At 42.4% G+C, this 16,661-nt stretch overlaps 1 protein-coding gene across 4 annotated transcripts in view; it reads right to left on the bottom strand.

Annotated features, from left to right (window-relative positions):
• RBMS1 (RNA binding motif single stranded interacting protein 1) overlaps positions 1 to 16,661 on the bottom strand; it is a 116,277-nt gene that overhangs the window by 3,958 nt on the left and 95,658 nt on the right. For 2 of the 4 annotated variants that reach the window (XM_083411169.1, XM_083411167.1), the window contains exons 7-13: positions 9,374 to 9,480; positions 7,932 to 7,981; positions 7,758 to 7,851; positions 5,308 to 5,352; positions 1,965 to 2,075; positions 610 to 690; positions 223 to 307 (exon numbers count right to left, since the gene is read on the bottom strand). In XM_083411169.1, coding sequence (XP_083267295.1) covers positions 230 to 307; positions 610 to 690; positions 1,965 to 2,075; positions 5,308 to 5,352; positions 7,758 to 7,851; positions 7,932 to 7,981; positions 9,374 to 9,480 — 566 coding nt within the window. In that variant the 3' untranslated portion in view covers positions 223 to 229. Of the gene's footprint in view, positions 1 to 222; positions 308 to 609; positions 691 to 1,964; positions 2,076 to 5,307; positions 5,353 to 7,757; positions 7,852 to 7,931; positions 7,982 to 9,364; positions 9,481 to 16,661 lie in introns of all 4 variants that reach the window. The other 2 variants (XM_083411168.1, XM_083411166.1) reach the window with 1 other exon arrangement.

Here is a 16,661-nt window from a genome sequence, read left to right as displayed (position 1 = left end):
TCACTTTTATAATACGTTTGACAAACTGATAGTTCATACAAGCCAACTTTGGTAAGTCACAGATATTCTGAAGATGTTCAATGTACTAAGTGTATGGCATCTATGGAACATGCATGCAGCTTCTCAGTTTGTTGCATCATTAAGTGAACATCAAAAAGGCTCCAGAAAATGATTGGAAGTGTCTGAATATACTACATGAAGAGTGTTTTCCCTCCAATTTACCTCACGATTACTTGTTTTGCTGATAAGTATATGGCGAATGATCACTGGACGTTTCTACTGTAACTTGCTGTTGACCACTGGCTTCCTGTAAGAGAAGAGATTGTAAGCAGGAGACACACAGCATCTAATTATTAGCTGTGATATTACAAAGGGTAAATTTGTCTTGAGTTTTATCATTGACTGCCTGTGCATCTTCCATAGTTTATATCCATTCTTGAAGAGCACCGGGGGGGGGGGGGGCAGATGCAGGATTTGTACCAATGACATCTTTTGCTTGTTGCAGCACTGATGCCACTTCAGCAAGTTACATTTATTGAAACATTATGTATGATGTAAATAATGGATTTTAACTAAAAGACTCTCCCATTAATTAAAAAGAAAAACTACCTCAACTGGAACAGCTGCTGTCTGAACGTGTGTGTACTGGGGTATGTAGGCTCCTTGCATAGCTGTTGTGGCAGGCATGTACTGCAAAGGAAAAAGAGATTAATGTATTCAGCTAAAGGAAACTAATACACACAACAGATGGTTCGACCCAAAACAAATGTGAAAGGAAGGGAGATAAGCCACTAGTAAAGGTAAAGGTAAAGGGACCCCTGACCATTAGGTTCAGTCGTGACTGACTCTGGGGTTGTGGCGCTCATCTCGCTTTATTGGCCGAGGGAGCCGGCGTTTGTCCGCAGACAGCCATGTGGCTAGCATGACTAAGCCACTTCTGGTGAACCAGAGCAACGCACGGTAATGCCGTTTACCTTCCCGCCAGAGCGGTACCTATGTATCTACTTGCACTTTGAAGTGCTTTCGAACTGCTAGGTTGGCAGGAGCAGGGACCGAGCAACAGGAGCTCACCCCGTCACAGGAATTCGAACCGCTGACCTTCTGATCAGCAAGTCCTAGGCTCTGTGGTTTAACCCACAGCGCCACTCACGTCCCTAAGCCGCTGGTAGTGTTCCACAAATGCTTTCAAAAGTGTGATCTAATAAACAGGTTGCACAACACTTCCTTTACATGAGGTTGCACAGAAAAGACCATCTTTGAATTTCACCTTTCTTATGCAGCATTCCAGCATAAAACATAATGCAGCCCTTCAATGATGCATGCCCTCCACATGCATTAGCGTGTCTTTAGATACCACCCAAATAATTCAAAACACATAGAAAGCCCAACAGCCTTGGGTTTTGTTTTTGCTTTAGGATGTAAGAAGAAAAGGAACTGGGTCTTCTCAAAATTGTTGCTAAGAGTGATATTTCTAAAAACACTGGCAATACATCTTCCCTTTAGGACAGAGGGTCCATTTGGCAATGCCAATTCTTATCCCCAGCCTAGGGACAAGGAGATGACAGGATGATTTATGCTGCGATCCAAAAACATACATCCACAGTAGTGTTATCAGCACTGACAGTTCAGATCACACATTTTGGTGGAGAACCCTGTCCAAGCTCCCCACCCCCTCTATTCTGATAGATAAAGGAAGATCGGCAAGATACAGCCTTACGCTGCTCAAAGCTGTCAATAGTAGCCAAGTTTTACCTCTTCAATATTAAAAGTAAAATTTCCCCAAGTGACTAAGATGAGTTGCAATAGAAAATGGATTTATAATGCACATGCAATTACTGGTCAGTGAAAACAAAATGTGACCGATGGAATATTCTAAATGTCTTTCCTATGGGCAGAATATATAGTAAATATGTCAGTTTTTTCTGGGTGTTGTTGTTGTTGTTATTATTAGAATTGCCACGTACTGTTCCAGTACTGCCCAATGAAAGGTGACTCATCTGCTGTGTCAGTGGACTTATCATTGATGCAGGCTGCAGTGACATGGTGTGGTCCATGGAAGGAGTTAATACAGTACCCTGTAAGAGTGGGGGGAAAATTGTTTCAGATTAAAGCAGTAAAGTTGTACACAGCTTCTGTTGATTCACGTTTTACTGACACATGTTCAATTTTTCTTTTGTAAAGGTGCATGCAATTGAAACACTTCATTGACAGCAAAACATGGTAATGTGACAAATACAGTAAGATCCATCTATGGGTCACAAAAGACTTGAGGGTATACATGAAATCCTGCACCTATGAGTCACTCTAGTTTGTGTTTTTTGCAGTGGCGTAGCGTGGGTTGTCAGCACCCGGGGCAAGGCAAGTAATTTGCGCCCCCTAACCCTGAGTGAGCCAGGTAGGGGCAGAGCGCTGCGAGTGCGAGCGCCCCCCCCCCAGATGTTGCGCCTGGTGCGGCCGGCCCCCCCTGCACCCCCACGCTACGCCACTGGTTTTTTGCCAAGAACCCATGGGATTTGTAGCAGAAAAAATTCTACTCTGAACTGGAGCTCCCTTATGAAACTACAGTTAATTCATGGGATAACGTCTTACAGTGGTGTCAGTCTAACCCTCTCAATGCCTAGAGATTCTAGTTATCAGGGGTTCCCCTACTGAAATGAATGGGGGGGGGGGGACGACAACAACTAGCAAAGCTAATTGGGATCCAATCTATCACAAGGAACTTCATTATCCTGTATAAAATTCCATGTTTTGCAGTTGCATCTCATTGGGATTCTCCCCCCTCCCCACAGTCCTTGAAATATTCTCACTTCCCTGCTTGTTTATATCTCAAGACAAACACCTGTTACAAAGCATTACATGGGTCTGTAGGGCCAGAGAACAAAATTTTATCCTAGGGGATTAATTCTGCTCCAAGTTGGCTTTATCTTAACACTCTCATGATGCAAACAAACACTAATTTTTATTTATTTATAACATTCTTCCAGGGGAAAAGAACACTATTAGGGTATTGAAATACATTGAACCCCTTCCAGTGATTTTATTAGGCGCCTAATATTTCCCTTAGGTATTTTTGTTGTTTCTTCCCACCCACCACCCCACTACCCCCGATTATGAACCTACTATTTCACCAACCCTCACCTCCATTTTCCTCCCTCCAGGATTTCCTGATATCGCATAAAAGAATTTGAGTTAAGTTTGAGGGGTTCAACATACTCCAAAAGGTTTTGCGTTAAGACTATGTGTTTGGAATGCAATGCTAACAAAGTTTTCTTTTATATTAAACTGGAGAAATTTTGGAATCAGCTATTAAAGTTATTCCCAGCTAGGACTTTAAAGGAGATTAATGTTATACTGGGCACTATACAGAAGAATATGGGCTCTGCCCAGTTTCACCGAAGCAGATATCTGACTGCACAAGCTGCTTTGCCTAATTACCAGCAATTTCTCCTGGCACATTCCAAGTATTCAGTGTGGCTCCTCTGACACTCAGGAGAGGTTTGCAGGTGGTTGCTGTGTTGTGTGTGTTCTGCAGTGGGTAAGGAGCAGGAAAGCCCGTCCCCTACTTTTGTAATGCTGGATTCAGCCTACTACGTTCCAAGTGTGGGCATGGATTTTAACTGGTATTGAGAAAATCAGTTGCAATCACATTTGGCATTTTACCTGTGAAAAATTCAGCAGCCAGTGATAGACTGCAGGCAACCCAAAACATGCCTGGTGATTGTTCTCCATGGCTTAAATTTGCTTTTCTTTAAGTACCCAACTTAAAGTACCCCTCAACCACCTTAATCTGGAGCAGCTCTCAAAGAGTAAGGGAATGAAGAACTATGACCTCCATGTCCTTCCTGCCTATGTGCTTCCCTGAAGCATCTGGCTGGCCAGTGTGAGAAACAAGATGCTGAACCTTTGGTCTAATCAGGCAGGACTCTTTATGTTGTGCCAATAGGACTTTTCCCCGACCAAGTCATTTGAGGACTATGGACTGTACTAGGGTAAGGAATTAAAACACAAGCACCGTGTTCCACAAATACAGGGGGAGGGGATTTCCCTGCCCCATAGGTTGCAAGGTTCTTTAAATTAAATTCAGAGTCAAAAATGTGCACATAGAAAAAGTCAAACCCTAACCTTTAGAGATCACAGACAGGGAGCTTTTGTGTGCCAGAACTATAAATCTGTGGGAGGCTTACATGATGAAGCATAATAGCCCGGCAATCTCAGTGCCTTGTCTTTAACTGCTTAGCTTTCGATTTGCATATTGTTTATTATTTTGGAACATTTGTTAAGTGCTATCATTGCACTTGTGAGAGACGAATCCAGCTATTCTAATTATTCTAATAGGAAGGATCAAGAGAATCTAAGTGTCCAAGACAATTGCATTTGCTTTCATATGTAGAAAAGGCATAATCAAAGATGATTCGGATTTTGATAGCTGTACGGAGATCAACACCAATACCTTGTCTATGCTAGATTCTAAAGTGCTATTGTTTGCAAGCCGTGACACTGCATACATTAACACAAGAAACCTTTATGTGTATTGTCATTGCTGTATGAATACGGTTCTCTTTTGCATCTGCCTTGCAGCAGTGCAATGTGGGAGATTAAGAGGCATGTATAGTCTGTGCAATATTTATATGTTAATGGAGCTTTGTTCCTTCCCTGCTCTGTACAGGTGCATGCATATGCTTCTTCAACAAGAAACTCTTAATTACCTTGGCTCTTTTACCTGGGGAAGGGCTGTAGCTTATTAGTAGAGCAATTGCTTTACATGCAATTGTCCAAGGTTGGATCTCCAGGTAGGACTGGGAGAGACCCTGACCTGGAGAGCCATTGCTAGTCAGTGTAGACAATACTAGAAGGACCAAGCAGCTTTTTGTTTACATTAACCTCTTCCTTACCTCTGTCTTTTAATCAAAATTTGACTTCTAACTTCCATGAGCCCCAACCAACACAGCCAATGGTCAGAAATGATGGAAGTTGTCATCCACAATATCTGAAGAGCCATGGGTTCCTGGCCCCCATTGCACAGCTTTCCCTCTCCCCCTCTCCCCTCCCAGTTAGTACTTCATTCCATTGGATGTTGCCAGAATCAATTAAATAGCCACCTATCAAGATTCTACTGTTCATGCTAGGAAGACTTGGCATAAGGCTAGGCTATCTATTATTGGGCTGCAGAAAGCCATACCAGTTGGATGTTATTTAGTGTTGGTATTAAGAAATAGCGCCCACCAGAGAAAGAAATAACTAATGAAAATGAGGAACAAATAAGAATATTGATCCTAAGCTGACATAGGCGAAAGTATGCAAACTTACAGGATGCTGCATTATATATGGTTGAGGCTGCATCCATGAAGGGCTCTGTAGATAATGAAAAGGTTTTGTTTTGTTAGGAAAACAATCTTCACAACTTTAATGTATATATTACACACATTTCAAAGCATCATGCTTTCATCTTTACTCATTGTTCTGGCCTTCATTGCTGCCTACAAGTGCTAAGAATTGCAATAACCCTTTTTGAAGGACAAGAATGGGAAAAGCCTGAATTAAATCACAGCCTTCTCCTTTCTCTTATTAAGTGCACCCCCCCAAAAAAAAATATTATGTACAGACAATTTCAACAGAAGCTCTGAGGATCTGAGATGGCACAGAGAGGAAAGAGAGAAATCTCCAGTTCCTCAGGTTCACTCTTAGGAAGAACTGGAATGAAAAGTATGATCAGTTCAATATTCACTTTTACTCAGCATGCAGCAAGCCGAACACTGACAATCCTATTCCGACATCACAAAGACAGCCAGAGTACAGGATGTGATCTTCTCTGTGTGCTTTTCTCAGAGAGCATGGAGAGGGAGTGGTTCTGCTAAGTGGTAACATCTGTTTCCTCTCTCTCCAACTGACTGAGATTTGCAGTATCAGAGATGGCTTGAGCCCTGGTAGAATGCCCAACTGCGATGGCAGGTTAACTGCAGAAGATTCTCATAAATATGCTCAGCAGCCATTCTGCTTTTATTTTTGAAGGGAGGGGGAAATCTTCTGTAAAAGTAACAGCTAGTTGTGAAAAGTAGAGATTCAAGAAACTAAGGGAAATTGTTCCTTAGGTCTGATAAGGAACAGCTGGAAATTGGGAGGCAGGGTAATGGAGAAGAAGCTATTCCACAACATACAACTGCAGCCCTAGATCCTTCTTTGTTTGTATAACTAAACAAGAGTGTTTAAATGCTGCTTTCCTTTTCCAATAAGTACTGATTAGAATTAGAACAGCATACTGAGTTGGCAGTTTGGTAGGTTTAGAGACTGACTGGAAAACCAAGTGTAAGTAACATTTGCCTTTGGAAAAAAATCAAACTGAGGACCTGAAGTAAGAGGAGAGTTGTGATGCACCCTTCTACCACTCCCTCCTGTACCTAGTTCTGGGGAGGTTAGTGGAGAAGTGGAGAGGCAGAGGGATGGAGACTCTGTTGTTTGATCTCACCCATCACTTTTCACTGCATGCTCTCTTGAGCCCTCCTTTTTGGTTGCTTTTGGGAACTTGCAGGCAGGAGAATTCTGGGGAAGTGGCTAACATACCCAAATGAGATGTGGTGCAGATGTCCCCAGAGTCCCTTCTCTGTATGGAAGCTCCAGTGAGGGCAGGGGGGGTTACTGTTCTCCTTGTGACCAGCCCAGCATTCAGCCTATCCTAACCCTGAAAAGAGCCGCAGGATCTTGTGTTGGCTGAACAAAGCTCTCTTCCCTGAAACCAGAACAGTTTCCTCTTCCAATGGGCCAAGTGTTAACACACACAACTTTGACCTTTGCTACCAGAGATATTTCCTGGAAGCATGAGGGGAAGTGTGCGTGTACAACCTTCACCCACAGCAGTTCAACCCCACTTCCCAAACCATGCCTCTTTCCCATGCTCAGTGTCTTTAGAAAGAGAAAGACAAAGAGACTCACAAAGGAACTCAAGAGAGGTTGAGAGTAAGTGGAGTAGCAGGATTCCCCTGACCAGTTCCCACCCATTTCTCCTAATCTAGTGGTCTATAAATCCTGGAGAGGCTGGTAAAGTGTCCTGAGAACTCATGGGATGTAGGGTCAGACCTCCACAGAAACCGCCTGCGAAGAGTTTGGGGCTAGAAGGGGAGCTTGTTCACCACCCTCATCGATTCTGAGCCATTGTAGCAACTTGTCTTGGCATCAAGGAATGAACACAAGCTCTCTCTCCCCCTTCATTGCCAAATCCTCTATGTGTGGGGTATTGAGTGGAGTCAAAGGAAAGCAAACAGCAGGACATTTGCTTCCTTGCAACCATCCATCTCTCCCCATTGAGACTGGCTGAGGTCTTTCGCTTTCGCTCTTCAGAGTGTCCCTGCACCTCCAGGCAGTGTGTATTTAAAACTGCTGATCTGAACCAGGTTTTGGGGGGAGTTTACTGTGCTCTTGCAGGATATGTTTGAAAGTGGTAAGCAAGCTCTCTTTCACAGAAGCTTGTCTTGCCATTACTCGTCTCCTCACTGAAAAAAAACACAATGACATCTGCCTTAGCAGTAAAATTAAGCAGCACAAGCTTCTATTTCATCATACTCCACACACTGATTTCTGTTCTACAGGAAACCAAGAACACTTCAAAAGCAAGTTTCTTGTGTTTCCCTTTCTGTCTCCGGCTGTTTTATACGTAGAATGACAAAAATGATAAGGTATTGCATTCCACAAAGCCTTCATGTGAGCTCTACACAAATTCCTACCAAGTATTTTAATAGCTTATCCTTCCATCTTGAAATACAGACCTGGTATGCAGAAACTGGAGAAGCAATATATGGCGTGATAGACGTCTGAGTGATCATTCTGTTTGTTGCAATACTGTATGGCGAATGATAAAATCTAAAAGCACAAACACCTTTATTAATACATTTAAAAGGGTACCATGGAATAACTTATATTTATTGTCTGATTGTACATACCCATTTTGTAAAGCAGCTGTAGTTGGATCATACGTAAGTGTCATTCCAGCCTTTAGGGAAGGGATAAAACATATACTCAATGAAAAGACTGGCTACCACTCCAAACCAAAACATTAGCACTAGCCCATCTGTCTGAAATAGTCAAAGTTGCCAGTACTGCCTTATGTTTTGTGAAATTTTGTTGGCACAAGTGATATGCAGTAAGTAACCTGTTTTGGATCTCCCTTATGCATTAGAAGTTTATGGACCCAATCCAGAAGCTTCTTGCAAGGACATGGAGCTTCTGAATACACAAGGGCTTCCTCATTCCCTACAACACCAGGATAGTTTTGCTTCTACTACGTTGCAATGGCCGCTCTGCAATTATACACCAAAGTACCATTGGACCCATGTGTGTATCCACTGTATACTTTTTCATTATTTTTATGTGCACCACTAAGAAACTTTTGTAATTAAGCGGCTTATAAATACCTTAAATAAAGAAAGTACCATCTCTTTTGAGAGGCTGTTGGTAAAATCTGCCTTGATGAAGACTCAAAATGGCCCAGCTTACACACACATGAAACAGTGTGCAGGAACACAGTTGAGATGTTAAATTATGTGCAGTATGTTCTAGAGTGATCTACTAGCAATGGGCAATTTCAATATTTGCAGCCATTTTATTGGGACGTCCAACTGGCTCCAGTGTTATTTGCCTTCAGACACCAGGTTAAAAGCTGGCTTTAAAAATAAGGACTCTGGGGTCAGTGAATCTTGCTTTTCTAAAATGGACCATTTTCTGCTTCCCTGGATTTCCCCTGATTAATTATATCATGCTGATTTGGTTACAGATAGTTGACTATTTATCTACTGACTTTGCTGGTGTTTTTATTGAGCCTGTTTGTGAGCTACTATGTATTATTTAAGAAAAGTCAGCCTTAAACACACACACACACACACACACACACACACCAAAAGAAAATACATTCATATAAAATATTTACAATGGGTTGCATTCATCTAATTACAATGGGTTGTACTCAACATAGGACTAAGGAGATAGAAATGTGTGTGTTCATGGAATTATCTCCCCTCCCTTCCATAGTGCACTGTTCTGGTAGTTTTCCAGTCCCTCAAGAACAGATTCAGGGAGGGTGTGTAGGGGGAGAAGTACTGCTGGCGGGAATTCCCATTGCACTCATGGGAACCCTAGCACTGGTTTCCGCTAACACAATAAGTTGGCTGAATATGGCCCAATATTTTAAACAGTGCATTTAAATATGTCAAGTAATGAAGCGGAATGAAGGATTGAAATATTCCATTGAACAATGCAGGAGGACGCCAAGGCAGCACATCTCTTTGCGACTATTGTTTTCTTAATGCATATCCATAGACACACATACACACACACACACACACACACACTCTAACTAAAGGTTGAGAGGAGGACTTACAAGTCTCACCTCGCCTTCTCGGTGCCACGCCCTTCCATTCTGTATATATTTGTTCTGATTCTGTCTCTTTTTTTGTCCTCCATCTGCAAACTTGCACAACAAAGGTTCTGCAGGAGCTAAAACAGCAACAAAACAAACCATTTAGGAATAATCCACATAATAACCTTTGTGATATCAAAATAAAGTGCATTTCAAAAGTTGTCACTTGTGAAAAGATGTTACATAGTAGGGTTTCCCCAAATTATTTTGCTTGGAAACCGTAATATTCAGATACATTCGATAGTGCCCAGTGTTTTCACGCATTCCCAGACATCCAGATTGCAAAGATTTGCTATGTTTTAGTAGATACAAGCACTCCAACACACCTACATGTGACATTTCTTCATTATTTCAACAATGGGCCATAGCTGAAAAAGGATGGATACACAGAGCTGCTGCATTAATTGATGTAATTTGGAAAGCCTGATTTCTTTAGGAGCTCCACAGATGCATCAGAGCACACTGAAGGAAGGGTTTGCAGTGTGGAATCTGTTTTGATGTTATGATCAAAAAAATAATCTGACAAATGGTTTACACTAGGGGTCAGCAAACCCACTGTCCCTCAGACCTTGTGGGGGGCTGGACTATAATTTGAAAAAAACAATAATGAATGAATTCCTGTACACACTGGGAATAATGGGGCGGGGGAAGGGCAGGTGTAATAAAATAAAATAGTGTGCATTAAAGCGGGGTGGGGAGGGCTCCTCAACAGACAAGCTCATCCACTACCATGCTGCTCATCCTCCTGCCACCCCCCAAAACATACACACACACAGACCCACAATCGCCCCACAGAGAAAAGGGAGGCAAGTTCAATATGCAGAGAATGGCCAAGGCGAAGGAGAGATGGCGGCTCTGGGGAAGCAGCACCAGGGGGGTGGAGCTGGAAGAAGAGGCAAGTGGGGCAAGTAGTCCTCCCCCCAACCCCTAGCCGCCTTCCCAGTTTGCCGCCTGCCTCATTTGCCAAAGGGCTGGCAGCGGTGGCATGAAACAGGCTTCCTCCCCGCCTAGAGAAAGAGCTGCCACCGCTGCTTTTCATGAAGCGGGTAGGCAGAGTGAGCTCATCCACTCCGCTCTCTGGCCCACAGGAGCACCAGGGCGGTGGCGGCGATGGCGATGGGAGGAAGATTATTATTATTACTACTACTATTTCCCCAATGGCCTGACTTGGAGGGAGAACAAGAGGAGAAAGGCTGGTGGGAAAGCAGAGAGAAAGAGAGGAAAGAGGATTTTTGTCCTTCCACCATCTAACTCCCCCCGCGCCCTCAGCTTTTGGGGGCACAAAACAATACAAATACTAATAATAATATTAATGATATCAGGGTAAGTTAGCAAGCAAAGGCCACTGAGGTAAACCAGGTAAACCAGGCACAACGTTTGATTGGCAGAGCTGCCACTGCTTGGCCTCTTCCTCCTGTTGCGATCGCCGGGAGTCTCGGCTTTGCGGCGCGTGGTGGGTTCTTAAATGGCCGGGCGGGCCTAATCTGGCCCAGGGACCGTAGTTTCCTGACCCCTGGTTTACAGAGAATTCTCCCCTCATAAGTTTCTGGTTACAGATGTGCTATATACCCGAAGTCACACCTACGTGCTCTGTCACTTCATTGCTAGCAGCTAGTCCAACTCAACTTTATCTAAAAATACTGTATCTGAGGCAAAAGTAGTTTTCTTTGCCTCTGGCATTAAGTCTACTTTGGCTTATTCACTCATGCACTTAAATGATTGATGTGCATGTGCGCAATGGCCCTAATGAAACCAATAGGGTTTACTTCCAAACAAACAGCTTTAGGGCTGAGGTCAGTCACTTAAATGACTTAAACGACGTTTAAACCTGTGTGGGAAGACCTAGGATTGACACAAAATGGCCATCAAAAAAAGCTACATGTTTATTGTGCTACTTTATGCAACACATGAAAGAAACCAATTAGATACAGGTATTCACTGAACATTATTTACATTGGTGCTCTGGTTGGATTACTGAATGAGGACACTAAAAATTGCTTTCAGGACACACAATATATGTTCTGGCATGCATTTCTTATTTTCATAAGCCAGCAGAATCTTGGAAGGCTGACTCTGAGCTCTGCATTCAAAAGAAAAAATGGCAAGTTATGAGCAGAAGCCACTTGAATTAATTTCTGTGGTTTCCATGTCTGGTCCTTTCGTTAAATGAAAACACCCTTTGAGTGTTTCAACAGCATCCCTTTACTTACGTATTGTTCCAGTACCACAGATTTCTACAGAAAAGGGTTCTCTGAGAGAGTAAATTACTTTTGACAACCATGCAACTAATGGTTAAGGGCATGGATACAAAGATGCTGCAAAAGGGTTGAGTGCTTTTTTAACTCTTTCCAGTTTGAGTGCTTTTTTAACTCTTTTCACTGTGCAAGCCAGAAAGGTGACTTTCAGCGTTTTCTGTCTTGTTCTATACAAGTATCATATTACATGATGAGCTAGCAGGTGGCTTTTACTTAATCTGATAACATATGCAGGTGACCCGTGCAAGCATTATTCCTATTTTACAGACATGAAACCCAGGCTGAAGAATTGAGTTTACTAAGCAAGCTGGTAAAACACAATAACCCAGTTTCCAAGCTCCAAGTCAAGCGCTCATGTCCTTCATTATAGTTCTTGTTCTGTTTTTGAAGTTTAACACAGCACAATTTCAGGAGTGGCAATGCTTGCCTCAGTCATACTCCATTATCTAAATGCACCACCTGCATCAGGCTGAAATAGAGTCCTTCTCTCTTTTTCCTTGTTATCCCTAATCACTGAGTGGAAATGCTGTTGTAGTCTTGGCTTGCCACACTTTTTGCTAATAATTTCCTTCCTCACAAATCTACAGTTATGTAACATCCCAGACAGACAAAGATGCCTACAGAAATGTGCTGTTTCACAAAATATACAACCCATGTTAGAATTGTGTATGTCAGAGTGATAAAAAACAAAACTGATATCATGGATGGGTGGCACAGAATCAAACAATCAGCTTGAATGTTCCAAGGTGTTGTGGCAATTCCCTTCCTGCTGTGGTTTTGACAGCATTGTGGGTTGAACTTAAAATGGTAACTCACATTCTTATGTGCTGTTTTGGACTGAATCAGCAATGTACACTTGGGCTTTCAAAGAAATATTTGATGATGTTCCCCACTAAAGGTGCCTGAGTAAAATGAGCAGTTACAGGATAAGAGGACAAGCCCTTTATGGATTGACTTTTCTCACAGTGGAAGGGATTTCCCCTCAAGGACCTGTATTAGGACCAGTGCCTTTACACTTGTTCATAAATGATCCACATAAGAAGTGAGGCAGACAAGTCTGCATATGACACAGAATTATTCAGGGTGCTTAAAGCCAGAAAGAGATTGCAAAAAAGGGATTGCAAAGCGGTTCCAAAAGTGAATGTCTAAACTGAGTGAATGGGCATTAAAATGGCAAATGCGATTCAAGATAGGTAAGCGCAAGATGGTGAGCACTGAAGAAAAAATTTACTAACCCCACATTGATGGGGGCCTGGGATGGTGGTGAATGATCAGGACAGGGATGAGGTTATTATTATTTATTATATTTGTTAGTCATATTTCTATCATTGATTGTGATGAATTAATTGGTCAATGAAAATGTCAAACCAGTGTGGCAGTTATGAAAAATGCTAATTCTATGTTAGGGATCATTTGAAAGGCATCAAAAAATAAAATTTGCTACTATTGTAATGCCTTTATTCAAATCTATGGTATAACGTCACCTGGAATACGGTGTGCAATTTGGATCAGAAAGGATATTGTAGAGCTGGGGAAAGTGCAGAAAATGGAAAACCAAAATGGCTGCAACTGGGCTAGTCCCACTATGAGGAAAAGTCATAATATCTTTTTTGGAAGAGGCAGGGGAGTGAGTAAAGTGGGAAATAATACAGACATTTAAAAAATCATGTACACTATGGAGAAAGCAGGTACGAGCTACATTTTTCTCCTACTCATAAAGTATTAGACCCCAGAGTCATCTAATGAAGATGACTGTTGGGATATTCAAGATGGAAAAAACGAAGCGCTTCTTGACACAACACACAGTTAAAACTATGGAATTTGCTACCATGAGTTAATGGAGGATAATGTCAATGGCTGCTAGTCAAGTTGGGGGGAAAAGATTGAGGCAAAAATATCCTAGCTCCACAAGACGCACCAGGCCATAAGACACACCTAGTTTTTGGAGGAGGAAAACAAGAAAAAAAATATTCTGAATCTCAGAAGCCAGAACAACAAGAGGGATCGCTGCTCAGCGAAAGCAGCAATCCCTCTTGCTGTTCTGGCTTCTGGGATAGCTGTGCAGCCTGCATTCACTCCATAAGACGCAAACACATTTCCCCTTACTTTTTAGGAGGGAAAAAATGAGTCTTATAGAGCAAAAAATATGGTACATGGATGATGTCTGATCTGGTGGTGAGTGATGGAGAGAGCTGTTGGGCTCCAGTGCTTGCAGACTTCCCTTAGGCATCTGGTTGGCCTCTGAAGGAAACAGGATGTAATCCAAAACATCCGGAGAGCACCAGGTAGTGGAAGGCTGCTTTAATGTTACCTTGTAGCTACCACAGGCTGTGCCTGAGACTATGGCAGGAAGTGTAATCTTCAGAGTTGATCTGTTTGTGCACTCTGACGTTTTAATGTAGTGTTTCCACATACAAATTTACAAAAAAAAACACCCTACTAAAACTAAGTATGCACGTATTTTGTTACCAGCTGGTCTAGTCTACTTGAGTCTGTTTGCACAAGAATTTCTTGATCTGCTTCACACTATCCAGGAGGCCTGACCTCCTTTCTTATAAAACTATTTAGCTATTCCATTTTCAGTTCCAAACTCTCGCTATTTTAGCTAAGCTGCACTATGACAGCATGCTTTTCTTAAACAGATGTTCCTCCTCCTCCCACACCTATTCCATTGCCATCTTCTGGATTCTCCATCCATTATGCCATTTCCCCCATCCAACTGAAATTTGCCAATTTACCCTAGTTTCTGTGAAACTTGGCGTTACAAGCATTTTCATGCTGCAGATTATTCCTTGCCCTTTACCTGGGAAGTGCTTTGGTAATGGCGCGTCTCCTGAACTTGGGAGTGAAGCAATGCCTGCCCTCTCTCACAAAGCCAAGAAACAAAGTGAAGGTCAAATGAGACAGATGACTGAAGACACACATAGGACTCCAGTAACATAACAAGGTCAGCTGAAGGCATATGTGTGTGCGCACACATGTAATTATGAGGCAAGGAATGTGGTGTAGTGGAAAATGGCTTTGATTATCTACTCTGAGAAGGGAGATCCCGTAGGCCTCCATGTGGGATCACCTGCAAGAGCTAAGTCAACCACAAATAACCAACCATTCAAAATTATGCTGCAAATTCTATAACATCTGGGAAAGTGCTATAGTTCAGTGGTAGAGCATTTGCTTTGCCTGCAGGGAAGACCCAGGTTCAATCCTTAGTACCTTCAGTGCTTTGAAGAATTAGCCATGTCCCTCCTAATAGTGATACTAACCTCAACCCAGATTTGTCACTAAGTCTGCTGCTATTTGTATAGCTCTAAAGGCAGTAGCTGCTATGGAGTCTGTTAAAGGTTAGTTCCTGTAACATGAGAACTGAGAGTTTCTTAGTAATGATAGGAGTATGGCACAGCAAAGGTTAATTTACCTTGCCCCATCAGACTGTGTATTCTGCTGGTCAGAGTCAGGCTGCTCAAAAGTGGCTGGTTGCTAAATCAGCCCAGTTACCTAAACAACAGGTGTTTGCAGTAACATGGGAAAAGGAAGTATATTATCTTTCTCTTTTTTTGCACTGGGGGCATCCTGGGAAACTCTACATTGAAACTCCATTTTGAAGAATGTGTGGCTACCACCCACACCAGGGGGGGGGGGGAGAACGAAAACATGGGATATATAGTCTGAAGGTACATGAGGTCATGACCTTGCTGAAGTTCAGCAGGTCTGAGGATGGCCATTGCCTGGATGAACAACCACCAGGGAATCACATGTATGCAGCCTTGGGCTCCATGATGAAACAAAGACAGGATATAAATGTAAGAAGAATAAATAAAAATGAATACCCTACCTTTGATTTCTTTCTTCACCTGAATTCTGCCATGCATGCTACTATGTCTCATCTTTCTTATAGGATACCATTTTACTATCCCCAGAAAGTCAAAGAAAAAGCACTATTTATTGTATAGTAAATTTCCTCTCTCACTCTGTTATTGTCTTCTGTCTTTCTGGTCATATTAATTTAGTCCTATCCAGCAATAATCTGCTACTCCCTGGCAGAGGCTGATAGTAAAAGGGTGTCAACTCTTGGCTTCAAAAGAGCCCATAGTAAGAAGTGCAATCAATTATCATGAGCTGACAGCTTTCCATCATAAGATGGGTTTGGAGTCTCCCAGCAGCAAATGAATAAATTAAGCAGCATTAGGAGAACACCTCATGGACCTTTTTTGTTTCCTTGCTAAATTTTTTTGCCCCAGAAAGACGAAGTTAATTTAGACAGGAAGACGGGGGAATCTAAAATTATCATCTTCATTTGGTATTTGGGTATCAGGTTTTCTCATCGAGATTCATTCACCTTCAGCACTATTGAACAAGCTCGCAAAGCCACAGGAAAAGGGGACTAATTAAATAAGCCTTATTTGTTCCCCTCCCTGCACACCTTATCTAGAACTATTTACAGCTGTTGGAGGACCTGTGCCTGAAGCTTCAGAGCGATCCTTGTAAAGCAGCAGAATGTTACAATGCTCAGAGTAGCAACGGCCTATATTCAGGGTCTTCAGTGTCCAGGCTCACGTGGTTTTACAGAAAATGGGATAATGCTTGACTACAAGCACAGTAGTTGAATCACTGGAGTCAACAGCACCCTTCATCTCTCTGGCCATACTCAGCAGCAGACTGGAGCTGTGTATTACAAATTCAGAGAGCTACCATCCCTTGTCAGTGTCATAGTGCTTCTCCTATTATATGCAAACCTCTATAATGTAAAGAAAATGCTGCTGTGATTACAGAAATACTACCAACTATGCTCACTTGCTCAGTTCACAAGTTGCATGTGCCCTCATGAATACATTCTGGGAATGATGATTTGGATGTTCAAGTAAAGGTGTGTGAATTCGTATTGGGTCTACAAGCCTATTAGCCCACGGGGAAGGACTCACGGGAAAGCTAAGAAAGAAGAGATGTTTCTGCATTCCTGAAATTTCTCCCTCGGCCCCCCAAGGGCCTGAACAGCACAGAGTGTC

Source organism: Podarcis tiliguerta, assembly GCF_965153285.1.
Source record: "Podarcis tiliguerta genome assembly, chromosome: 1".
In the NCBI taxonomy this organism is placed as follows: Eukaryota; Metazoa; Chordata; class Lepidosauria; order Squamata; family Lacertidae; genus Podarcis; species Podarcis tiliguerta.
Note: the sequence above shows the minus strand (reverse complement) of the source record. Positions and strands in the feature narration are given on the sequence as shown.